The sequence below is a fragment of the Panicum hallii genome, chromosome 2 (assembly GCF_002211085.1).
Source record: "Panicum hallii strain FIL2 chromosome 2, PHallii_v3.1, whole genome shotgun sequence".
Lineage (NCBI taxonomy): Eukaryota > Viridiplantae > Streptophyta > Magnoliopsida > Poales > Poaceae > Panicum > Panicum hallii.
Genome location: NC_038043.1, coordinates 50,190,725 through 50,214,343, shown reverse-complemented (window position 1 = coordinate 50,214,343; position 23,619 = coordinate 50,190,725). Strand labels below are relative to the sequence as shown.

General features: G+C 43.4%; 4 protein-coding genes and 1 long non-coding RNA gene across 11 annotated transcripts; 2 read left to right on the top strand and 3 right to left on the bottom strand.

The window, feature by feature from the left end:
* Positions 1 to 240: 240 nt before the first annotated feature.
* On the bottom strand, positions 241 to 2,795 carry LOC112879649. 2 transcript variants are annotated; one of them, XR_003226128.1, is made up of 3 exons: positions 2,262 to 2,795; positions 683 to 1,332; positions 241 to 566 (listed from the first exon to the last, which is right to left on the bottom strand). It is a non-coding gene; the product is annotated as an uncharacterized LOC112879649 (long non-coding RNA). The 2 variants fall into 2 exon arrangements; XR_003226129.1 differs by having other exon boundaries at positions 241 to 561.
* Positions 2,796 to 4,497: 1,702 nt separating this feature from the next.
* LOC112883619 (40S ribosomal protein S15a-1-like) lies at positions 4,498 to 6,600 on the top strand. Of its 2 annotated transcripts, XM_025948952.1 has the most exons (4): positions 4,498 to 4,652; positions 5,815 to 5,958; positions 6,033 to 6,193; positions 6,283 to 6,600. In XM_025948952.1, the coding sequence occupies exons 2-4, from the start codon at positions 5,826 to 5,828 to the stop codon at positions 6,379 to 6,381; spliced, it is 393 nt and encodes a 130-aa protein (XP_025804737.1). In that variant the 5' UTR covers positions 4,498 to 4,652; positions 5,815 to 5,825; the 3' UTR covers positions 6,382 to 6,600. The 2 variants fall into 2 exon arrangements, with proteins under 2 accessions (XP_025804737.1, XP_025804736.1); XM_025948951.1 differs by lacking the exon at positions 4,498 to 4,652 and having other exon boundaries at positions 5,742 to 5,958.
* A 464-nt stretch (positions 6,601 to 7,064) lies between these two features.
* LOC112881649 (protein VASCULAR ASSOCIATED DEATH 1, chloroplastic) lies at positions 7,065 to 13,894 on the bottom strand. Its single transcript, XM_025946439.1, has 18 exons — positions 13,574 to 13,894; positions 13,408 to 13,470; positions 12,576 to 12,626; positions 11,549 to 11,614; positions 11,358 to 11,453; positions 11,177 to 11,278; positions 10,956 to 11,053; positions 10,689 to 10,852; positions 10,541 to 10,581; positions 10,390 to 10,477; positions 10,218 to 10,304; positions 10,040 to 10,094; positions 9,544 to 9,610; positions 9,273 to 9,369; positions 8,428 to 8,489; positions 8,299 to 8,338; positions 7,891 to 8,171; positions 7,065 to 7,656 (listed from the first exon to the last, which is right to left on the bottom strand). Exons 1-18 carry the CDS (start codon positions 13,760 to 13,762, stop codon positions 7,423 to 7,425), a joined length of 1,881 nt encoding a protein of 626 aa, XP_025802224.1. The 5' UTR covers positions 13,763 to 13,894; the 3' UTR covers positions 7,065 to 7,422.
* Positions 13,895 to 16,283: 2,389 nt separating this feature from the next.
* On the top strand, positions 16,284 to 20,138 carry LOC112883020 (COP9 signalosome complex subunit 7). Of its 5 annotated transcripts, none has more exons than XM_025948233.1 (9): positions 16,284 to 16,481; positions 16,642 to 16,717; positions 17,344 to 17,432; positions 17,879 to 17,968; positions 18,179 to 18,223; positions 18,327 to 18,397; positions 19,075 to 19,207; positions 19,459 to 19,547; positions 19,847 to 20,138. In XM_025948233.1, exons 1-9 carry the CDS (start codon positions 16,314 to 16,316, stop codon positions 19,866 to 19,868), a joined length of 783 nt encoding a protein of 260 aa, XP_025804018.1. In that variant the 5' UTR covers positions 16,284 to 16,313; the 3' UTR covers positions 19,869 to 20,138. The 5 variants fall into 5 exon arrangements, with proteins under 5 accessions (XP_025804018.1, XP_025804017.1, XP_025804022.1 ...); XM_025948232.1 differs by having other exon boundaries at positions 19,456 to 19,547; XM_025948237.1 differs by having other exon boundaries at positions 19,442 to 19,547.
* A 192-nt stretch (positions 20,139 to 20,330) lies between these two features.
* LOC112883021 (vacuolar protein sorting-associated protein 32 homolog 1-like) lies at positions 20,331 to 23,271 on the bottom strand. The gene is made up of 3 exons (XM_025948239.1): positions 23,051 to 23,271; positions 21,916 to 22,068; positions 20,331 to 20,995 (listed from the first exon to the last, which is right to left on the bottom strand). Exons 1-3 carry the CDS (start codon positions 23,111 to 23,113, stop codon positions 20,951 to 20,953), a joined length of 261 nt encoding a protein of 86 aa, XP_025804024.1. The 5' UTR covers positions 23,114 to 23,271; the 3' UTR covers positions 20,331 to 20,950.
* Positions 23,272 to 23,619: the final 348 nt, after the last annotated feature.

Sequence of the window (23,619 nt, the reverse complement as noted above, 5' to 3'; positions counted from 1 at the left end):
TCAAATAGAGACGGATACAGTACCTAAGAATTAGAACAAACTGAAGAACATAAGCAAACTTGGAAAGGAGGCGCGCCGGCGCGCCTGCTTCTGATCTACGTGCTAATGACTCACGGCGCAGGACTGTTTCGTCGATTTGCTATTTTGGCGGCTGGTGTTGTGAACGACAGCCTATGATGTGCATGCAATGTGTTAACTCGCCCGGTAGTTCTTTGCATATTTATGAATTAGAAACTAATCTTGATGGAAGGCACGGAAGAACACAAATATACATGACAAAGTATCCATACAGATATCGGAGAGGTTCTCGCGATTTAGGGCGTGTTCAATACAGATCACTGTGAAATCATTGCGCAAATGATCTTAATCGAGCAGGTATTACAGTAGCCATACAAAAGATGGATAAATGAACCAAATTTTGTACAAAAGAAAAGGCTAACGTCAGCTAATGCAAACCATCAACAAAATTGGGCGACAAAGAATATGTCAATCTTGTGCTCTGGTCTCATTGATTGGTATGTGGAAACATAACACAAAGCTGAGGTAATCGTAGTTTGAGTGCTGCACTCCAATAAGAAAATGGCAATTTTCAGTGGTAAAAATGAGGAAAAAAGAATTGTTGTACATGATGTTGCCAGTCAACATGTAGGCAATGGACAAATGAATTCTAATGGGCCAGTACCTTGAAACATCTCAAAGCATCCACATTGCAGCAAGGTAAGCTACACACGTTCTTTGGTCAGGAAGTGTCATGGTAGAGGAAATGCAACAACAAACCAATTAAATTTATCAAACCAAATATACTGAACTTATGAGCAAAGACAACTTCAGTAAATAGATCACCCCAAAAACACAAATAGAAATTGTTGCCTATAGTTGAGACAATTCATTATACATCCCTTGTCTAACTAATCAGTAAAGCTGAATTGATAAATAGGTTTTGCTCAATGTGTAAGAGGGTAATATTGCCCATTGTGGTATTAGAACTATCTCTTCATGGTAAAACATGATAGCATGTTAACAGTAGATCTCATCTACAAATTGAGAAAGCAGAGCACGACAAACTCTAAAAAACACATTGTTTATCATCCACAAAATTAGTATGAAACCATGTGGAGCACAGACAGGTTAACAGATAAAATTCCTGAATCTGCATAGATTAACTATCACTTCATAGCTGAGGTAAGCACTGATTTAAAACCACTGCATGGTTTCATGCAATCACTAATGAACACCATGAAGTAATGTAAGATTGAGAAAAAGCAAGGATGTGCAATATCTCTGCTTTCGTCATGTCAGCCCTCATATTGCATCCCAGCAGCAAAAGGCAAACTGAAATAGATGGAATAAATAGAGGAAATCAGTACAGGCATATAACATGACATTAACTGATAAATTTGTCAGCTGAATCTGTGCATTAGGTCGCCAAATCTGATCAGATAGTGGCACTATTGACCTTTTTGAAACCCAGACACAGATAACATGAACTATGATCCATAACAATGATGCATCCTAATAAGTGAGAAACATGACTTTATGCGTGAAAAAAAAAGAAGATGCACCTTAGAGGAAAAACAATTTAGTACTGTACTCAACAAACAGCTAACTTTAAGAAATTTCAAGAGCTGGTTGCAACAAACACAAAAGACTCTTATACTTATATTTCATGAAACCCAAAAAGGAAAATATAATGGAGAAACCTGAAAGCCCAAGTATCACTTCTTGTTTAGTTATGTATAAATCTTCTACGGTAAATACAATTAGAATGATACACGGATAGGGAAATTGACAGCATGAACTAGTGCAGGAACAAAGTCAGATGGACTATGCAACCTAGGCACTTACTCAAGTAACCAACATGGGCAGAGAAAAAAAAATTCTACAGATTCTGCACAAGAAACATCAAGGTTCCATGGATACACTCAGTCAGTTTTGTCACTTCCCTCTAGAACTGCAGGAAGGCATGCCATCAACAACCCTATAATCTAGCAATCAGAGGTATAAAAGCACGTGGATTAAAACTTCAGATGCATCTCAAAAGTATAATCACCTCCACAACAGAAACGTGGATGTGCATAAGAGATTATAAGCAACTACCAACTAATAGGGAGAAATGGAAGAATCATATTTTTCTCACTCAAAACAGGTGAAGAATCTCCAACACTAAGGCTACTAAACGAAAATTCATCTAGGTGAGTTACTGAGTTAAGAGTTCTTAGAAAATAGAGAAATCAATCCTAGGCTGTGATGCATTTCCGTACCATTAAGAAGAGTATGAGAACGGCTGTTGTTGCTAGTGGTCCTGGTGGATCCATCTGCAGCATCAACAGCTTCATTCACCCTGGCGGGGCCTCATGGATCCACCGGGCCGTGGCGGCCATGGCGCGCACACCGCACAGCGGCACAGGTCCCAAGGATCTACCTAGTGCCCGGCCCAATGTCGCTCAACCACCAGCTGAGGCAGCGTTGATGCATAAATCGGAGGACAGGAGGGCGCCGACGGAGATGACGATGCGCAGCCCCCCGCAATAGAGAGATCGCCGTAGGAGTGAACGACGCCCAAAGGGATCGGCAACGGCGGATTCGTCGGGAAAGGGCGTGGGGATGGCAAGCGGTGCCATGTACGGGAGCAGGTAGAGCCGTAGAGGGAGGCGTAGGATTTGGGAGCGGGATAGCCGGACAGGTAGAGGGAGCGGTGGCTGAGAGAGCAATAGCGGGCTCATGGCTCAACATAGAAGGTGAGGAATTTCGCGAGGCGGCGTGCGGGAAGACGGAACTACGTGGGGAGTTACTGTAGACTTGAGTTTTTTGAGAGGCAAGGTCGACTCCGACGGTCTACAGACACGCGGCAAGACCGCTGTTAGCAACTGAAGGCCGGTTTTTTAGTGCGTAAACCAGACGCGATGGCTGACGTGAACTTACGCGTCGCGATTTTTTCCATGACCTCCGGAGGCCTTCGTTTGGTCGACCGATATGGATCTACATATGTACCAAGCTGAATATCACAGGAGCAAGACGCCTGCAGGCTCGAGAGTAATAAGGCCTCCTCCAGCTGTATTGACGACGTCATCAGCTGACGTGGACGCGAGAAATAATAAAGAAAGAGAAAATGAATGCATCCGAGAGCTAGCGGCGAGTTACTCACTAGCGGCAGAATTTTGCTGGTTTCAAAAGCCAATAACATCGCTACCCGTTGGACAAGATCTAATGCGCAGTCTGTCATCAGAGACTCAGAGTGGAATAGATGAGCAGTGGCAACAACTAGGCCGAGAAGAAGAAACTTCCTTTGGTTTCCAATGTTAAACTTTAGCCCAGTTAAGAATAATCTTTATTTAATTTCTTTTTTCACGTGTGGGTGCTAATTCGCAAGATGAATTTAATGAGCCTAATTAATCCATAATTTGCAACAGTGATACTACAAGTAATCTTCCGCTAATCATGGATTAATGATCTTATTAGATTCATCTTGCAAATTAGCCTAGAAATTCTGCAACTAATTTTAAATGATAAGATTTTTTTAATGTGACAGAATTTAACCCTCGGTAACCAAACACACCCAGTGGTCTGCAGTTTCGTGATATCCCTGTTGCTCCAACTTGTACTGTCACCACGAAATTGGGAGGAATTGCTTCTTCTGAAGACTGGATTGTGGTTGATCGGCTATAGCAAATTCTTGTGTATAATCAGCTGCGTCGCTTCTCTTGCCTATCTGAACTGGAAACGGCAACGGCAGTCAGGTCTGTGATCCCAAAAAATCACTGAACAGACCAGTAATTCTACCAGACGAGAAGATCGGTAATCTCTATCTCTACTTTATTTATTTTTAAAGTAAGCAATGATGTATTAGTCCGTCAATCCAAATCCTAATCAGAATCGAACAATCGATACCTCGTGTGGTCAAACGATACCATCCGGGCATAGTGTGAAAGAGTATAAAGTTGGTGGTCTCATGTAGGTGGCTGACGATCTTATTGAATCATATTTAGTATTACAATGCAATAATATATGCATTAGTCTTCAGCTGTTTATTTCTACGTGCATATTTGCTAGTACTGGTAAAAAAGTTGTTCCCGTCTCAATCAATCACGACGTTCACTAACCTGCAAAGACCTCTGCTCAGGCTTCCGTTTGCACTTGAAATGCTATAAAATTCGGTCATCTTCTTCTTCTTCTTCTTCTATTTTTAAAAAAAACAGTAGGAGAACAACCCTGTCATTTAGGACCTGTTTGGAGGGCCGCCGCACCTGCCACACCGCGCCTAACTTTTTTTTGCCGCGGATGCGGCGGCCGTTTTGGCCGCCACAAGTTAGGCGCGGTGTGGCGTCCCAGGCGCCACACCAAACAGGCCTTAACGGTCATCTTCAGTGTTCTCACCGAAGAGCTTTTTGGCGCCGGTCCGGTCCGGTCCAGTCCAGCGCTGCGTCCACAAAGCGAGCTCAGCTCGGTTGGAATCCCCCGTAGTATCGGACGGCCATGGTTTAACCGAGACGTTAGTAACACGTAAATCCGACGGCCAGGAAGGAAACCCTCGCTCCAGCGGGCGCCCTTATAACCAGCACTGCCTTGCGCCGGGCCAAACCCTAGCCTTGCCTCTCCTCTCCCGCGCCGCCGCCGCCGCTTTCGCCCTCCTCGCGGTCCAGCCGTCCGTCGAGGTGAGTCTCCGCGTCCCATGCCCCGCTCTTTGATTCTGTTTCGCGGTGAGATGGTAATGGCTCTGCTCCGGTCTTGTATGATTGTTGCCTCTGCGTGGTAGCTTGGTCCTTGAAGGAACAGTGTGACTAGTAACTGATTTCGATTCCTGTGCCTTCCATTTAGGCTATGGCTGTGTTGGGTGTCGCACATCTTCATGATCCGCGAAGCTTGTCTTGTAATTTTGCTGTTCTGGTGGGATGGAATTAAGTCTTGGTCCGGGTCCAGGGAGGCTGTTCCGTTAGTTGGTGAACAAGTGCAGCAGGCAGCTGGTGTTGCGCCCTTGTTGCTCTGGACAGGGGTTTGTTAGATGGATCGCATACAGTGTGGGGGATTATTGTTGTGATTACTGAGGGATCACATACTGTGTAGGGTGATCGTAAGGTTAGTTGGATTTTGCATTGGGCAGGCCTATATGCTTGCTGCTCAGCTGTGTGGGTGCTTTACTGGTATCTCAAACCCTGTTGAATGCTGGTTATTGTAGATATCCGTTGGAAGCTTGACAGGTTAATTAGATGGTGCACTGGTCAGGAATTTTATTGTTGTTGGTCACAGCGGGCTCATTACTATTTGTTAATTGGAGCATATTGGTAGGGGTAGTGCTAATGTTTAGTTGATGGCCTGTTGTTGATGAACCATAGATTCAGCCTGTGCAATCTGATTGATCATTGATGAAACAAACAAATGTATATGGGATGAGTGACTAGTTATTTGTTTATCAAGCACCAAAGCTAATACCATCAATAATCTGTTGTTACTGTGACAATTTTAACAGTAGGGTTCATGTGATTAAGCTGTTCTGATACTTAAAATTAAATCGGAGCAGTTGAAGAGAACTTTATTATTATCTCCGACAGTAATACATGATGAATTATGCCATACCATTTCTGCAATGAACTCAATCTTGCAATGGATGATTTATTCTTCGGTGAATGTTTGTATTGAGTTAGCAACCTGTACATTGTTTTTTTTTGAAGTAATACCTATACATCGTTTTGCATCGATATGATGACACGGTTACTTGTGCTGTTCTTCCTTGTACCAATGATTGTGTTGAATAGATGTAAATGGTTGTTTCATATGCTCTCTCCACCATGTTGCCTTTACAACTGTTTCCCCCATCAGGTAACGTCAGCATGGTGAGGGTCAGTGTGCTCAACGATGCGCTGAAGTCCATGTACAATGCTGAGAAGAGGGGGAAAAGGCAGGTCATGATCAGGCCGTCGTCCAAGGTTATCATCAAGTTCTTGATGGTCATGCAGCGTCATGGTTAGTTCTCAATTGGGTGCTCCATTTCACTTGTTATTTCTGAGGATGTCCCTGATTAGCGTTCTATTATATAGGCTACATTGGTGAGTTCGAATACGTGGATGACCATCGTGCTGGGAAGATTGTGGTGGAACTGAATGGAAGACTAAACAAATGTGGTGTGATCAGCCCTCGCTTTGATGTTGGTGTAAAGGAGATTGAAGGATGGACTGCCAGGCTGCTCCCATCTCGTCAGGTAAGTTTGTTCCGTTTCTTTAACATCCTGTTTGGGATTGTTTGCACACTTGACCTTGCTAATTTTGCTTTCTCTGTGTTGATATGCAGTTCGGCTACATAGTGCTGACAACTTCTGCTGGTATTATGGACCATGAGGAGGCCCGGCGGAAGAATGTTGGTGGCAAGGTGCTAGGTTTCTTCTACTGAAGGGAGTATGATGAAAGTATTAGGATATTTCCGAGAACTCATCTGAGCTTGTGTTTTTTGGTCTCGAATAGAGCGCCTTGTTTAGATTCTGGAATGTGTTATGTACTTCAGAAATTGGGAACCTTGTTATGAGCTGTGCCTGCCGTTAATTATCATGACCTATATGCCTGTCTTATATTTTTCATCTTGCCATCTCAAAGGAACACTAAAATTTCTTCCTTTACTCGAATCCTGCATGGATCATTCTGATTTTGAAGTTATTTGTGAGGTCAACAAGATCTTGTGAAGTCTTGAACTCTTGACATCTGAACCGAGGTGAATTAGATGGCTACTCTTTCCTGGTTGTGAACCGAGCTGAATCAGATGAACACTCATTCATGGTTTTGAACTGTGATGTATGACGTTATTTATGGTTCCTGCTGGGTCAAAACTCTGGCGACAAATTGCTTAAACTTAAGGCCTCAAATGTGAGATCGCTGATCCTTGTATGATCAGTCATGTTTACTTTTCGCGACATCTCTTTGTTGTTTGCACATGAGAATGGTGCGTCAAATGGTAAAATAGCAAACAGACCAACGCAAACAAAGGATTTGCCCTGCATTTAAGTGCGCACCTCCTGCAAACAATCTGTTCTTGCAAATCTGTTCATATTGCAGTTTCAGGTGAAATATGGAATCAAATCGAAAACCAGAGCAATTACGGCACTCTCGTAAACCGAACAGAAGCTTTTGTTTACAATGTTGTGCCATCAAGCGATAGATAATAAATCTTGTATACACCAGTGTGATTGCCTTGCGTGAAGATGACACGCAAAGTACATCCCAGCACAATGGGAGGTCCAACTATTTACATCGAAATGCTATAGGGGGATTTTGCGATTTTGCCTTACGGCAATTCATCTACAACACTCCTGTACGCTCTCTATATATAGAAACAAAGAACAAAATAACACTGAATATTACATCTCTGAGCAGTACTTGCGTCCGTGATCACGCTGCGACCTCGCCATCAGCCCTTGATGCCCTCATGTACACCCACGAGTCATGTACTGCCCCTCAGCCTCTCCAGTCTCTCCAGATGTGACCTGAGCCAGGCAAACTCGTGCCTCATTGTCTCCATGTGTACCTCCGCTAGCTGCATCTCTTCGCTTAGTAAGCTGAGGCGCTTCTGCACCCACTCTATGCTTTCTTTGCTGTATCCTAAACTGCCCGTGGAAATCCCATGAGGTGCCATTTGGACCTGGGGGGATCTTGTTAGTAGGACTATGATGGTTACCTGAAACAGAAGTTTGTGTGTCAGAACAGTTAGAAATGAGTGACTGCTTGATTTTGCATTTTGATGCTACTGGTTATGTTCAGATTCTTCCTTTGTTCAATTTTGTAACACCATCCTTAACTGCAACTTAAAATTCTGTAATCAAACTACTGAATGCGCAAACAACTAGCAAGAACAACCAGCAGTAGACCAAATAACCCTTCGCAAAAAGTGTACAGAATCCAAAATACTTGCCTGCATTAGGATAATGAAAGCCACCAGTGCCACTGCTAGCACTGGGCCTAGTTGGCTCGATCTCATGTATGATGTTAGTGAACCCCACAATTCTTGTGAAGTGGATGTTGTAGAAGAATCTCTTCCTGTTCTATGCTGGTGATCTTGAATAGGAGTAGTGAGGCTTCTCACACCAGATTCATCCTGTGCGGAACTCGCCATTGGAACTGCATTTTCCACAGCATTTTCCACATTGTCTGTAGCCCCTAACGGAAGACCAGCATTGGTTGAGCTGGAAGCGCCTGAAAGAGTGGATGGAGAAATAGTCATTTAATTGTTCCATAACTTAAAGTCTTCGCAGTGAAACAGGATGCAATTTGGATCAAGCAAAGTTCAAACTGGAGGACATAATAGATACATGAACTATACCTTTCGGTCGATTATTCTCCTGCTTCAAAAGATCATGACCCTAAAAACATGAAATGGGAAAAAATTACATACAGCTTGAAAGGGAAAATAGCCCTTAGCAATATTGTCACAGTATCAGAAAGGGCATACGAGTTTAATCCAGAGCCCGAAAACTTCACGGCATTCATCTTTTGTTGACTGGTCTATCTTCCCTGTGGTTTAAAGAATAAGCAACAGTGACACGATACGTTCTAAATAAATGATATCATTTATGATTGGTTGTTGGAATAAACTAATTGCACTAACATACACATGTAAAGATAGTTCAAACACAAAAGGCAAAACTCGAGTAGCCATGAAATTTGATCAACAGTATAAGACCTGAGTGCATAAGTCTCAACATCACCCCACAGTTCTATTCATAGTGATTCATTCCTATAAACTAAACCCTTCAATTTCATTGAAAATTGCATGACCAATCAGAAGAAACGACTTGGCTAAATCAAGCATATAACATATTGAACTGCAGGGGTTTCCTCCACTTACAAATCATAACTGCATGTGCCTTTGGTAACCAGGCAAACCATTGTGAGACTCGGATGTATTACTTTGTATTTTTTTTCCAACTATGCCATTATAAAAGAAAAGCAAAAATGTCAAGAAAAAAGTGCACCACCATTTCGGAAATATAGAGCTCATATAAGCTGTAACACTGGGGGTTTCCTTAGCAAATTATGTTTTGGTTTATCAATAATAAGCTGAAACTTCCCATAAAAAAACATATGAGCTTATAAGAGCCAAACAACCCGGTTATGTTGGCTCAACTCAAACAAAACTCTCACGGAAACTAGAGCCGATGGGGGGTGGATCCTGAAGGCATATAAGCAAATTGAGTGATATATTGGAAGTATTGGGTAATCCAGGATACAAGGATGCATCTGAACTCTAAATATGGTTCTCACTAGAGCATTCAGCATACAAGGGACGTGTCTTACCTCTAAATATGGTTTTCTTTGAGAAGGCTACATTAATATATATCCTAAGGAAACAACAGTTCCCATCTAGGCTATCTTGTTCAACATCCCAGATCCCCTGCAGGTAAAAATAAGATGAACAGAGTTAAGGCTAGGAGCAAATCAATGTATATGGCATATAACAACAAAAGTTTATAGAAGAGAAATGAGTATTCAAAAACTGTTACATTCAAAAAAAGGGGAAATTCCAAGCTAAATAAAAATTAACATTATAACATCGTGGATTCCTTACCTCTACTGTGAAATGGTCCCCATATGGTGCATCGCCTATTGATTGAGAGGTTTGAATCATTAGATGCCTGCAAGCAAGTTAACATCAGGAAGTTTCAACATCAATTAATCTTCAGGAAGGAAACATAAACTACAAGAAACAAACATGTGGTAAAACCATACACAATAACAACAACAGATTAATGCTAGTCAAATCATCTCTGGATGCCAAATCGATAATATTACGCAAAAGATAGCACGGGACATCAGGTTGCAAAGTTAAGAGATGCACATAAACAGCCAAGAAGGCAACCTAAATGAACTGAGGTCCAAATATAAGAAATTAAGACATGAAATTTGTTCAGGTACAAAGCAAAGTCCAATCAAACCAACAAAAAACTGACACTGAAATAAGTGCTATCACTACATCTCGATTTTTTATTCCATTCCATAACCATCAAAAGCTTTAGAGAACACAGTTTTCTGATTGGCTGTAAATGGAACTATCTTATACTAACCGGTTTTTGTAAACACGAAGTTTCTGAACCTCCTGACAGGTCCCACATTTTGCACCTAAAGACGAGTCAGAGTAATCAAAATGGACATTAAGAAAACCTAAAGCAAGTCACAGAACAAGGATATTCGATGTCGATCAATTTGTGCAATCAAACTGTTAGAAGAGAACCCTTGACATACCAAGATAAAATTTTATTGGATGCAAAAATGAGACATCCCTCACGAGTCCTCCTTGCTCATCTGAACGCCATTTGGAACAACTAAAATCTGCAGCTCATCCAGGTCACAATTCAAAATACTTTAATTGACTGAAAGATGTTCACTGTATAATGAAAGGATAAATGGAATTAACCTTTGTCACCACATTTTTTGTGGAAATCATCCAAAAAGTCAAAAGCACCATCTGACAATAAGAAATTGAAAAGGACCTCCACAGGTACCTGTTTTCAGGATGTTAGTGGTGTAAAGTTATTGTCAATACTACATAAAAAAAAATTGCAAACCTGAAACTTTGACTCCGCAATCATAGTATAAGATTCAGGTACTGCGAAAAAATGTATGATGACCATTTAGTAAAACAGTCATGTAAGGAGTGAGTAGCAAACAATTAATGATATAAAAGTGAACAGGAAAAGGAAGATCGCAACTGACCACTAGGAGCAGCCTCGTCAACTGGCCTGAAGTTGAATGTGTTTAGTGCAATGATGTTGTCTTCGGTTCCATTCTCCTCAACTTTTGAAAACCTTTTGGAAATATTGACGTTGGAATCACCACCATCGGCACTACTACTTGAGACAGCTGTGCCATTAACAGACCTACAGTCCAATACGTTTAAATCAAGAACTATAAATAATTATGGATAAAATAATTCCAGTTTGAAACCCAAGTGTAAAGATTTTTGTTCAGCATGCAAAAAACCTGTCCTGTGGTGATGGCTCTTCATCTTGTTTAGATTCCTTTGTTCCTTCCAATAAAACATAACCATTTTCTTCACTGCTACTTGCTGACTTTGTCTCCTATAGTGTGTTAAAAGATTACATGTGAACAACAGCTTAGAAACAAACTACCACTCCTAAGTCGCAGCTCCATGTCAATAAATTGAAGTAACCATGTGGTCATGAAGAAACAAGTCTGCTAACCTGACGTTCAAGGAGCAACCTTGCATCACTAACATGCTGTTCGAAACCATCTACTATAATTCGATAGGCTTCATCACGTGACAAGAAAGATCCAAAAAAGTGCTGAAAGTAACAGAACATGAGTCCATGAGATTTCATAATGTATATATACAAGAACTTTAGACAATGATAAGTCCCTTACCCTTTTACTACCAGCAACAATTTCAATGGCATTAGGAAAAATGGCAGCTGTTTTTGCTTTACGAACCTCAGTTACCTCCTGCAAAGGTATTGTTTTCTGGATAAAAAGGAACAATGTCAGCATTTCTGAAAGTGCAACTAAGCAAGCTAGAACAGTATATATGGTGACACTGTCTTTAGATCATTTATAACCTTCGTCTCATATCCAAATATGTTTGAGTAGAAGCATATATGGTGAAGAAATAAATACATATGCCCCTGCAAGATAACAAAAATTTAGTAACAAAGTTCATCAAGAACGCTGAGATTAAGTTACATTTATTTCCTGAAAAAATAAAATTAGCTAAGTTTGCAATTCAGTGCAGCAGTTTTACAATTGGCAAACGACCTGGTAGATTTTAGGCACAAAGCACTGGCTTATTGATGAGAGAGAAAGGTATAATATGCGTGAAGGAGTAAAGTCAGACATGTAAGGTAGCAAGGGTAGCAGATGACTTTAACATTAAGTAGGTATCCCCTCCAATTTTTTGTCTGATGTTTCAGAAGTAAAGTGTTCATTTTCATTTGAGGCTGTAAGGTTTTGAGCAGAGACATTGCTGCGTATTCAGAAAACATAAAAAAAAAAATCTGTTCATCTATTTGTCAGTTCAGAATAGGAGATATAATTAGCAGAAAAGCAACAAAATACTAATAGAAGCATGTGCTCAAATTATGTCTTCTTCCTTAATAAAGTGTGCATAAGTCTAAAAATCAAATAAAAATGCATTGACAGAGTAGATCTCTTAACTTCTGTGGCATCATGTAAGCAGTAAATCTAAGTATTTGTGCACAGCGTGCACTTTGGAGATTAATTCAATTAAGAAGATTACGCTTGCCACATTAGCATAGGAAAAACAAATTATTTGACAAGCAAAGTTTAATTGAATAGCTGTTCAGCAAATATAAATATATATCCTAAACTGGTAAACCAAATTCAATCAGAACAAGATTTGGAGCGTGTTAGCTGACCACTATATAAATTGTTCATTCTTGGTGTTCATATGAAAGGTACGAGATCCCACAAACAGAAGTTCAATTTTCACCAAATACAGGTGACAGGTCGTTACAAACAATACCAGGGATGGATGACAGATACATGCATATTTTATCATATAGTTATGGCGGTGATTATATAGGAACTTGCACGAAATAAGAAAGAACTATGCTACAAAAAAATCACCTGAAGCAGAATATTTTCTTGGAGCGCACAGTTAAAATCTTGCACAAGAACCTGGAGAACACCAAATGTTGAGTAAACAGCAAACAAAAAGTTGCATGCTCACTTGCAAAAATGAAAGTGGGACATCCAAATGGCATGCATGGAAATCAGTGTTGTCCTTTTATTCAAGTGGACATGATACTCCATAAAAATGATCCACATCAAACCCACAAAATTGCTCTTGAATCAAAAGATAAACTTGGCATATATGGCAACAGTCCATGTTAGATAGACTTATATTGCAACAGGCAATTATTGCTCAAAATCCCTATCAGACGATGTTCAATCAACTATCAGTAATACAATTAAGTTTCATCACTAAAAAGCGTACTTTTGGACAGTGATTCAATCAGATATCAACCAAATTAAGACATCGAAGACACGAAGGAACTACTAAATGCCTACTAGTATGGAATAAATGTAAATCCTCGAAAAGATCAGCACTAATAATTACTGCAAGGTTACTCTACATTCGCTCACAATTCAACCAACAGTACTGCTGCATGGCACATTTAGACGACCAAACCAAATACCACAGGACGATCTCGCCATGGTTCAGAGCAAACAGTAAAACAGCGAATTAATTATGCTGCGGTTTGTCCTAGAAAACGACCGGTGATCAAAAGTCAAAGCCCCCACGAAATCAAATCCCCTCAGCCCCAGTACGGCCAGCTGAACACCCAAATTCCGCCAGAAAGGAACGATCACAGCCCAAAGTCAACAGCTTAGATCGCAGAAACAGGGGAAAGAGCTAGGGATCACTCGACCCCCAATCGCCCGCGCGTCGAATTACCTCGTCGGGAGGCAGCCGGAACAGAAGCCTGTACTCCTCGCTCCTGCTCGCGAGCATCGGGCTCTGCACGATCAAAAAAAGCCGCGGCATCAGACACGAAACGGGGAAAGAGCGGGGGTGCGATTCCGGCGGTGATCGAATTCGCACGCAAGCGAGCGGCACTCACCGAGGCGTCGTGGGCGGAGAGCTGGTCCCCGGAGTGGGCGGAGGCCGGGGAGGATCCCCCGGACGCGTCGACGGCGGGCGGCGCCGACAAGAGGCGCCGCGGCGGGGACGCTGGCGAGGGCGCGGTGGTGGGCGTGTCGGCGGGGCTCGCCCGGCTCGGCGACTGCGAGGCGACGGTGGGCGAGGCCATGCCGGCGGGCGCGGGGAAGGCAGGGTCCAGAAGGCGGCCGCGCGGCGCCGGAGGGGGGCCGGCCTCTCGCCGGGAAGTGAGGGGGACGGGGAGGCGAGGGTGGTCGGAAGATTGAGAGAGAAGGGTAGGTGAAGTGAGGGCAAGGGGGGTTTGAAATAATAAAAGCGAGGGCGGTGATGAGTGCGTGACGGTGACGTGTTCCGGCCCTTCCGGGCTCCGGCGTTATGGTCTGGGTCTCGTTCGTGGTGCTCCTCTGCCTTCCTCTGCTGTAGTGCTGCTGTTGGTTGGGTTCGGCCGTTCCAGACTTTCGATTTCGAAGATGACGGCGACGCCCGGAGGAGCATGGGAAGGGAGCGGCCAGTGGGTTCGGCCGTCGGTTTTGCACATTTGCTGGATCCAATTATCCTGGCTGAGAGTTCATCCATCGTAGAAAAATGAGTTATCTTGAGGTCAAGGGTCTCTTCTCCGTGTGCTTCGCCGCTACTCTCCTCCGGCCATCCCCAATGGCGACCCCGCCCAGGGCCCACTAGATGCAATAGTATTGATTGTTTTGTCAACTTGTCATCCTTTCCCGCGGCCTCACCTCAGGTACTCCATTTAGTTGGTACATATTAGTTTTCCTTTAAATGATCTACTGACATGTTATTAGCATCACGTTACCTAGAGATAAATATGTAGAGTGAATAATAATATCTGCACTCCTCATGTGCGTGTCCACGTCAGCATAAATTTCGTAAAATACTAATAGTGGTTCACATTATGGAACTATATCCACAACATCATTACATGCAATACTTAACAAAGGTGGCAAGTATGACGTATCTTGCTAGGAAGAATATAGTATGAATTCCAATAAAGAACGGACAAGGCAGGATGATCCAAATCCAAACCACCACCCTAGTCCGTCGTCATTTGGTGTTGCAGTCCCTACCTAGCACACCAGCTGACACGGCCAAATCCGGTGTTCATAGAATTGTAAAATACCAAAAGTCCAAAACCACCCACAAAGTGCCGACTATAATATTTCATAATAAATACACGTACGGCGACTCCTCAAACATCACATTCACGTCGGCGTGTGTACATGCATGCGCCTATATATAATATAAAGAAGAAAAACACCGCCACGTATGATTAGCAATTAGCATTAACGCGACGGTTGAGTGGCGCGGCCGGGATAGGATGGGACACCCGCACGGCACGCCACGGCACGGCGAGGTTCCGATCGATCGGGGGAGAAAAAAAATCGGGGCTCGGGCTCGGCCGCCTCGGCGTCGGGGCGGAGCAACCGGCAACACGAAGCGTGCCGGTTTTGTTTTGCCGAGGCCCGAAGGAGGTGAGGTCCTCGGCGGTGGCGGGGCCGCGGGGCCACCGGCGACGGCGACGCGGCACCGGCGGGGGGGCGTCGGTGGGACGTCGGTCGGCGCCCGCCTCCGCCGCGCGCGCGCGACCGCGGCGTACCTGCGGGCGTGACGCGACGCGGCGGTTCGCGAACGGTGCCAGGCAGCTCCGGCCCGCTGCAGCTGCCGTGTGGGCCCGACCAGGCGCGCCCCTCGGGTGGCGCGCTGTGTTTCGGTGTCCTTGTCCGACAGGAAGGGACGGCGAGGATACCGATGGATAATTTGGCCGAGATCAAGTTTAACTTAAGGGAGAACACAGTCACACGGAGAGGTGGTAAAGGCTTTTTGCCAGTCCCCCTCGTTTGGCCGTGCTTTGTCTTGGATCGACTATTCGAGTTCGAGGTCCATGCATGGGTGTGTTAAGCCAGGCCTAAAGTGGACGACACACCACACTGATGCTCTAGAAACTGACGGTGTCTCCAGAAGCGCGGTGCGACGGCACACTTGGAGAGACAATGCGCTTCCATTGCAAACATCCGATCAGAATATAATGATCGCAGGCACATCCATACCAATTGGAGGTATCCAAAGTCCAGAAAAAAAACAATACTGATGTCACACCTCCGTAATCTTATTCTATACCGAGTGAATGGTTGACTTGTTCTGCTTGTGATGTTCACTTTCCTTCCACTTGGTTACGACCTGTACTAGTATAACTAAGGTCAACTATAGTTGATTGTCTAAGCTTCATAAGAGCTTAACAGCAGCTTCTTCTTCTTCTTCTCCGTTTTGATTTGACTTCTAAATAGGCCCAATGGCCGTTCGCGGAAGGAAAAGGTCTGATGGCCCATTAAAGAAGTGGATGCATCAAACAAGGTTGATAGGCCAACTGTCCCCAGGTCCGAAGTCAAATTTGCTGTGGATTCGGGAATTGGAGGAAGTCTCACTCCAACATACCGGAAGGTCGCATACTCATGTCGTATACGGCCCATCCCGTCTACGCGGTGACGCAAGCGACGGTAGCTCCACGTCATCAGTCCGGCTACGCGGCAACCCGGGCCCCACAAAACCAAAATCCCCGGACCCCGAACCGCCGAAAGCCGCACGAGAGCGAAGGCGGAAAGCGAAACCCCAGGAGGCGCCGGCGAACCCTCCAAAACCTAACCCTAGCGGCTCCGCCCCCCCCCCCCCCCCGATTCGTCGGCGGGGCGATGGCGATGGACGCGGAGCGGCGGCAGGCGGAGCTGATCGGGCAGTTCTCGGCGCAGGCGGCGGCGCTGTCGTCGGCGCCGCAGCTCGCCGCGCTGGTGCTCGAGGCCACCTCGCACCCGGCCCTCTTCGCCTTCTCCGAGCTCCTCACCCTCCCCGCCCTCTCCAAGGTACGCCCGCCTTCGGCCTCCTCCTCTGCTGTATGCCCTGGCGCTCGCCGCCGGGGTAGGGTTAGTGTTTAATTATTTCTCCCCCCGGGGCGATTGGGTGGTGTGCGGCTCGATCTGACGCGAGTGTGCGACTGGTTGATTCGTTTGTTTGTTGGCGCAGCTCGCTGGCACGCAGTACGCGTCGTCACTGGACGTCCTCCGGCTCTTTGCCTACGGCACCTTGAAGGACTACAAGAGTAAGATGGCGACCTGTGCCTTTGCAATTCTTACATTGCTTTGCCCTTTGCATTCGTGGCTGTGCGCCTGTGGCTTTCCCGTGGTGCTATATTTGGTCTGTTGCGTTTTTTGGGTGGATCAATATGGCGTCTGGAATCGGAAATTTGTTTCAATGCTCTGGATGGAGGCCATTGGGTGGGTAATAATGCTGTATTGATGAGATCATTTATAATTACACACAATATTTTAGAGGGCTCCAGTGCTGCTGATGACTCAAATCTAAAATTGATTTTCTGGTCAACCAGCTGAGAACATATCACATTGCCACACTAGCAAACAGAGCTTGAGCTGCTGAGATCAAATTTCCTTTTTAACCAACTACATGGTTCATGAATGTGTATTTAACTGTTCATAAAGTTGGTAAGGGATGCACTTATGGGCTTATATAGTTTTATGTTATGTCGTACCATGCACTCCACTTGTTATTGCTGGAATGTTCTGCTTGACTGATCTACCATTGCTGTCAGCTGCATAGCATTTTGTGGTTGATGTCAACATTTGCCTTACTTAGAAGTTGTTATGGTACTGGTGTATAGCAATATATGTACATTGTTTTGTTAGCTAATGTATCTTTGTGTAAGTGTAGGTAATTCTGGATCCCTTCCTGCGTTGTTGCCTGATCAAATCCGAAAGCTAAAGCAACTCAGTGTGCTAACTCTGGCAGAGTCAACTAAGGTGCAAATTCTTACTAACCCTATGTAATACTTGGAGCGATCATCTATAGCATCTCTTTCTTTGAACGCAAATTGATGCTTATTTGTGGCCATCAATCATGTGAATGACACTTACCCATCTAGCATGTTTGTTATCTAGGGTTTTAGTTCTCTTTGTTCTTCTTAGGGTAAATAGTTATGTGTAGTAGCCTACTAGAAACCAACTCTGAAGTGGAAACATGGTGTTTTTCTTTGGTCAATGACTAAAGATCTTACCATACATTATGCGTGTCAAATCTAGTCTTATGAAATGCATGGACCTATATTTTTTTCTTGTTTATTGTTATGCTTAGCTAAGCATTGGAAGAAACATTCTTGCAGCATTACCATTTGGCTCCTACTCCATGCTATATATTTTTTTTTCTGTACAAATCCTAATATACTTCCTCTTTTCCCTGCAACCTTCAGATACTACCTTATGATCAGCTCATGCAAGAGTTGGACGTTTCCAATGTAAGAGAACTTGAAGACTTCCTCATCAATGAGTGCATGTACTCGGTGAGTCCTTACATCCTCATACAATTTAGGCACTTCAATAGATGCGTCATTTGAAGTTTTTTTTTTCCTTTACCACTCATCTGATATCTTACCGCTTTGTGGATTCCTGGTGGAATTTTCTTCTTTCTGGTGGTGTTTATGTGGTCTTTATGTTACTATTAGCGTCACCCCCAGTATTTCAGGTTTATAATATTCTGTATGTTTATTTAGGGTATTGTTAGAGGCAAACTGGATCAGTTGAGAAGGTGCTTTGAGGTAAGATGCTTGCAACCTGTATCTGGCTATCTGCAGCATTTTTTTAAATATTGTTTCTTTCTGTTTAGTGATCACCTTTTTTTTCCATGTCTCTTTGCATCAGGTACAATTTGCAGCTGGAAGGGATCTTACACCTGATCAGCTGAACAACATGATAGACACCTTGTCTGACTGGTGTGTATGCTTATTTAAGAAATGTTTCTACATTCCAGGAAATGTGAATGCTTGTTAACAAACATTTCTACTTTCCAGGAAATGTGATTGCATGTTTTTGTAATATCCCATTTATTTTTAATTTTTTATTTCTCATACATAACCTTCTGAGGTCATATTGTGGCTCATCTGTCATGGGATTGACAAATTGTTTATCTGTTTTATTCTTCTATTGATTCTTTGCTCTACTATTCTTGGCGTCTTACAAGAAGCTCACCTATACTAGTTTTATGAGATAATTTGTTGCCGTAGGATGATGTTCTGAAGTTGTGTGCACAATATTCCTAAAACCTGTTGTCTGTTTGAGTAAAAAAATTAAAAATCAAGGTGTTATGTATTATGCTATTCTTAAGTTTTTCCTTTCAACTGGATAGAGGTCCATTGTTTCTCTGTTAGCTTATGGTATTTTGTTAAATTGGTAGCAGATAATATCAACTTCTGCTTTCTCACTATGGCATATGGTAGTGATGCATCCTTCAATGTTGATGATTTTAGTTTTGGCACATCACTAGCAATCTACCAATATGTCATATCTACTAAATACCTGTATTCCTTATCCTTATCGCATTGTGTGATGCAACTCAAGGAAATTGTAGTTTCTTCTTACAAGTTCTCATTAATATTTTCACATCGCACAGGTTGGGAACATCAGATAGCCTGTTGCATCAAATTCAGGAGAAAATCAAGTGGGCTGACACAATGAGTGAGGTGAACAAGAAGCACCAGAAAGAATTTGAAGACAGAGTGGAAGAAGCCAAAAAATCAATCAAGGTGAGCTTGATTAAACTGAAGTTTTTAGTATTTACTTTTTCTTGTTAAACAAATTGAATCAGAAAGGAATATAGATTTGCATCTTATGATGACGTCATGCTTTATTATCCTCATTTTCCTATTCCTTTCACCTGACTGCCCTCTGATTAGATTATTGTTGTTGTTGTTATTTGTAATGGCAACTATTTTATTAAATAGTGTTGCCAAACCATGTTTCTTACTTGATGGCAGAAGTTGAACAATTTAAGCAGGCAGACATTGACTTACGGGGGCATGACGACTTTCTCTCTGAATCTGGAGGAATAATGGATTTTGAAGAGGACCGCATCCGGCCAAAAAGGTAATGAACTAAGAGTCACTTTGGATTACTGCAAAGTTGTGTATTATCCTGCTAGTTTTAGCTAGCATTTCTGTATCTATTTGGAGATAATGTTTGTCACTTAGAACGTAAGCCTAATGTAAGGCATGCTTATGGACGCTGTCAGTACTGGATAAGCTGTTGCCAAACTCTCGTGCAAATGTTGTACTTCTACATGAGCTACACTGAGTTATCATGTCATTGACAGTAGTCTCCATCCTTTATATTGTCTTCTATTGTCCAAATATGTAGTACTAATTTGGTGCGCTATGGTATTGCAGGAGGCGACAACCACCAGCGTAGTTTCAATGAAGTCCTTACCCCTCTTTCCCCGTATGTGAACTGCTGATGCCTTGATTGAAACTTTTTGACGCCAGAGTTGAAGAAAATTTGTGCCTCCATTGAAGCGAGTCTTGGTTACTATTGTATTATGCCCAAACTGCTCGTTTTTTTGGTAGGGATGTACAAGGAGGTCATCACTCTTAACGTTGCATTTATTTAGTAGTTAATGGCGGATGGCTGAATTAGTGCTGTTATGATTATGGCTGAGTAGTTTTCTGGTGGCTTCGGTTATCTGTGATTGTGATGATGATCCCATCATTCACCGTATCTGGGGCTGTGGCATAACAGGTCCCTGTTGAAATGTCTTGCCTTTCAGGTGGTTTCAGGAGATTTGTTGGTTTTTTCCTGCCTGTGATTGCCACCCTTTGGCATAAGTTTACTGGCAGTCAGACGTTCAGACCGCACGCACAGGACAACTGCAAACATAGTACAGCGGCGACGCAGGGCTTTTTAACTTTGGGCAAATTAAGGTGATATATGTTACCTTTTCTTTCCTTGAAAAACTGTGTGTTAAGCTCTAGCTTCGTGCGTACGTAATAAAAGAAATGACATTCGACCATTTTCAGCTTCCTTGAAGAAACTGCATTTACCAGTGGAGTTGACTAAACTATGACCAAATAGATGGCAATTTTGCGAAGGGAACATTTTTGGATAACAAATGGCTGTTGTACACGAAAAAAGCATAATATTTTGCAGATCATTTTGCGAAAGAACAAATAAATGATAAGTAGTTTCGGAATAAATTTCAAGATATTCCCTTTTCAGCACTTTTTAGTCTTAAAAGGAGAAGAACATGTCTAAGATGGTTGAAGTGTTAGACATTCACTTATTAGAAGATGGAATCAAGATCTAGTTACACAGCTGTACAGCACCACAAGGCATGCATCAGAAACAGAGACAGTAGAGAATAAAAAAGGTATTGCAGATTTTGAAGGGGAGGCAGAAATAGATCCACTCATCAGGTGGGATATTCACATGCAGGGTTTTGGTGCTTAGATATAAATAGTACAAGTGTCCAGGTCGGCAACTCCTGCTCTAATCCTTCAACTTATACCAGTCATGGATGTTCTCTTGCTGCCCAGGAGAGTCTGCAAAGAGAGGAATATACACCCTTCATCTCAAGTGAAGAAAACACCATATTCACAACCTTGCTGTATAGAGAGTGCAAAGAAGCTAAACCATCAAATGGACTTTTGCGTTCGGTTGAAATACAGTTAATCTAGGTGAAAAGGCAGAAATTGGGGCTCACAGCACGAACGCTGCACGCATGAGATGGGCCACTCATTTGGATTCAAAAACATTCCTATATGTCACTGCAAATCCAACAGCATCATCTATCAAATAAGTAAGTCTTGCTTTGAACCGCCCAAGATCGAAGACAGGCACTCAAGGATTTTGCCGGGCGACGAACGCCGGTGATCTTTGTATTGAAATTGGCTCGACTCAACTGAACGAACTGAATATATGGTCGTTTTATAGACGCCTGCACTGCCCAGCCTCCCTCCTTGCGACGTTCGCGAGCACGAACGCACGACTCCCCTCATGACTCGGTCCTCTCTCTCAATGTGAACTGCTCGTTCTTCCGTGAGACCAGGACGACGCCCGAGCTCGCCGCATGACATGGTCAGGGAACCCACTCAACAGACGCGCAGCTAATCTGCTCACACAAACACAACCTAGCTGATAGAACGCACGCACACACGCACCACAGCCTAAACAAATCTAACACATTTGCAAGTCAGGATTAGTGCTAACAGGAAATAGGAAAGTCTTTTCTGAAATGTACCATCTTATGTTAAGGGCACATTAATGTTAAGCTTGGTGTCAGTGTGGCAGAGAACAGCAACGATTGACTTTTCACAAGATTTGAAGACTGCGTATCTGAACAAAACAAAGGTGAGTTGAGACATTAGTTCCAGAGCTGCAATCTCGCTTTGTGTTATTTGTTTCCCATGTGATCAGCTATCATTTTCTCCTTGGTATTAATGCGTAACTGGACACTTCCAACCTGGCTCATTTGGCTTTCATAGTACTTTTTCCTCTTCAAGCACTGCATTGCTGCTTGTTTGTTTCCTGACTTTGTGAACTCCTTGGCCCTTTCCATCTCTTGAGAAATCTTCTTTTGCAAGACTGCCTCTTTTGCCACGAAGACATCACGAGCCTACAGAGCCAGAGTATATTATAAGCGACCAATTGAGTAGCACGAAATGAAATACATTGATCAGATCAGATCTCATTCCTTTACCTAATCAGTAATTCCAGGTTAACAATTAGCTCAGAAGCACAACAAAATGGACGAAATGATAAGGGCTGTCAGTTCAGTAAGCATAAGTGCAGGACTACACAGTACTCAGGACGCAATCTATCCTAAGGGTGGGAAACAAATCAAACAACATTTCAGATCAAGAATAACAAAACCTAACTGCTGTATGGTGGATGCCTGAGGAATGACGAACAACAAAAATGTTTGAACACACAACTATGTAAATTTATGTCGGCAATGCTGGATCTCAGCTATTAGTACATTTTCCCCTTCTTTTGTAGGCTGTTAGTACCTTTTGTCACTTTGGAATTTAACATCACCATCATGTACGGTATACCATAAAAGTCTGAACGCCACAAGCTACAACGAAAACCGGGACAGCAGAAAAAACCCACACATGGATCTAGCAGGGGAAAAAGAGAGAGAACAGGACATAGCCTATGTAGCTGCACTAATCTACACATGCAGTGGGTGCCTGCTTTTCCTGTTTTACAAATCTAGGCCCTGTTCAATTCGTACAATGGCATCGGCCAACAGCAGTGCCACGCGTTTCGTTTCACTAAGGAAAAGAACAGCAAAGAAGGTGAATTTCTCCCCCAGCAGAGTAGGTGAAACGAAACAGGAACCGGAGGGGCGGGGGGTGGAGACAACCAGAAATCCAGAATGAGGCACGCACGAATTGCCCACTCGTCTATCTCACAGTTTCAGCACGCATTCATTTGTTCTGGCGAGGAGTGAAGTGACTGATCTATGTAGCAGAAGTCAATCTCTACCCTATACTCTCGAATGGCGGAAAGGAACATAAAAAAGGAGAAACTTTCCTGTCCTGACTCTTTCGAATTCGATTGGGGAAAACAGATTCCGGGGACAGGAGGTAGACCTGCTTGAGCTGGTCGGAGGCGGAGCACTCGTCGCGGCAGCCGCGGAGGATCCAGGAGAACATGGCCGCGGCGGCGGGTCCGCTCTCCCAGCGGCTACTGGTGGTCTGGTGGGGAGACAGGAGAGCGGCGCAGAGCAACGGCAACGGCAACGGCCGGGACGGAGAGAGAAAAGGGCAGAAATGGAAAGCCGAGTTGCCGCCGGGCCGGAAGAGACGAGAAGCGGGCCTCTTGGCTTTTGGTGGCTGCAGAAGTGGACCGGGCCGCTTAGTGTGGGCCTTCGAACATCGATTTTGTCAATATTTTCCATTTGGCTTTCCTTTCCTTTTCTCTCGCTATTTATTATTGGATCTAGAACCCCTCTTCCTAAAATAAACAAAAATCATGCTATTTCTCATGGAAACATGTTCTCTGTAGGAAGAAGATGAGAAAACGATCTGTGGCCATGCGTGTATTCTTTGCCTTATCATGACTCATGAGGCATGCATGTTTACCAGAAACGTGATGCGGACTCGAGCTAATTTGCACGAAAATTCACGTGCTATCTCGTTGATACGGGGAACCAAACGAT

What these genes read in the sequence shown, in the direction of transcription:
- LOC112883619 (XM_025948951.1), top strand. Translation starts at nt 5,757, where the DNA reads ATGGTTGTTTCATATGCTCTCTCCACCATGTTGCCTTTACAACTGTTT. An exon ending in GATGGTCATGCAGCGTCATG is followed by an intron (nt 5,959 to 6,032) that starts GTTAGTTCTCAA and finishes TCTATTATATAG; the next exon opens with GCTACATTGGTGAGTTCGAA. An exon ending in GGCTGCTCCCATCTCGTCAG is followed by an intron (nt 6,194 to 6,282) that starts GTAAGTTTGTTC and finishes GTTGATATGCAG; the next exon opens with TTCGGCTACATAGTGCTGAC.
- LOC112881649 (XM_025946439.1), bottom strand. Translation starts at nt 13,762, where the DNA reads ATGGCCTCGCCCACCGTCGCCTCGCAGTCGCCGAGCCGGGCGAGCCCC. An exon ending in TTGTTGCTGGTAGTAAAAGG is followed by an intron (nt 11,279 to 11,357) that starts GTAAGGGACTTA and finishes TGTTACTTTCAG; the next exon opens with CACTTTTTTGGATCTTTCTT. An exon ending in TCGGGCTCTGGATTAAACTC is followed by an intron (nt 8,339 to 8,427) that starts GTATGCCCTTTC and finishes TCATGTTTTTAG; the next exon opens with GGTCATGATCTTTTGAAGCA.
- LOC112883020 (XM_025948232.1), top strand. Translation starts at nt 16,314, where the DNA reads ATGGCGATGGACGCGGAGCGGCGGCAGGCGGAGCTGATCGGGCAGTTC. An exon ending in CCCTCCCCGCCCTCTCCAAG is followed by an intron (nt 16,482 to 16,641) that starts GTACGCCCGCCT and finishes TTGTTGGCGCAG; the next exon opens with CTCGCTGGCACGCAGTACGC. An exon ending in ATAGACACCTTGTCTGACTG is followed by an intron (nt 18,398 to 19,074) that starts GTGTGTATGCTT and finishes CACATCGCACAG; the next exon opens with GTTGGGAACATCAGATAGCC.
- LOC112883021 (XM_025948239.1), bottom strand. Translation starts at nt 23,113, where the DNA reads ATGTTCTCCTGGATCCTCCGCGGCTGCCGCGACGAGTGCTCCGCCTCC. An exon ending in CCTCCGACCAGCTCAAGCAG is followed by an intron (nt 22,069 to 23,050) that starts GTCTACCTCCTG and finishes CTGGCTCTGTAG; the next exon opens with GCTCGTGATGTCTTCGTGGC. An exon ending in ATGAAAGCCAAATGAGCCAG is followed by an intron (nt 20,996 to 21,915) that starts GTTGGAAGTGTC and finishes CTCTCTTTGCAG; the next exon opens with ACTCTCCTGGGCAGCAAGAG.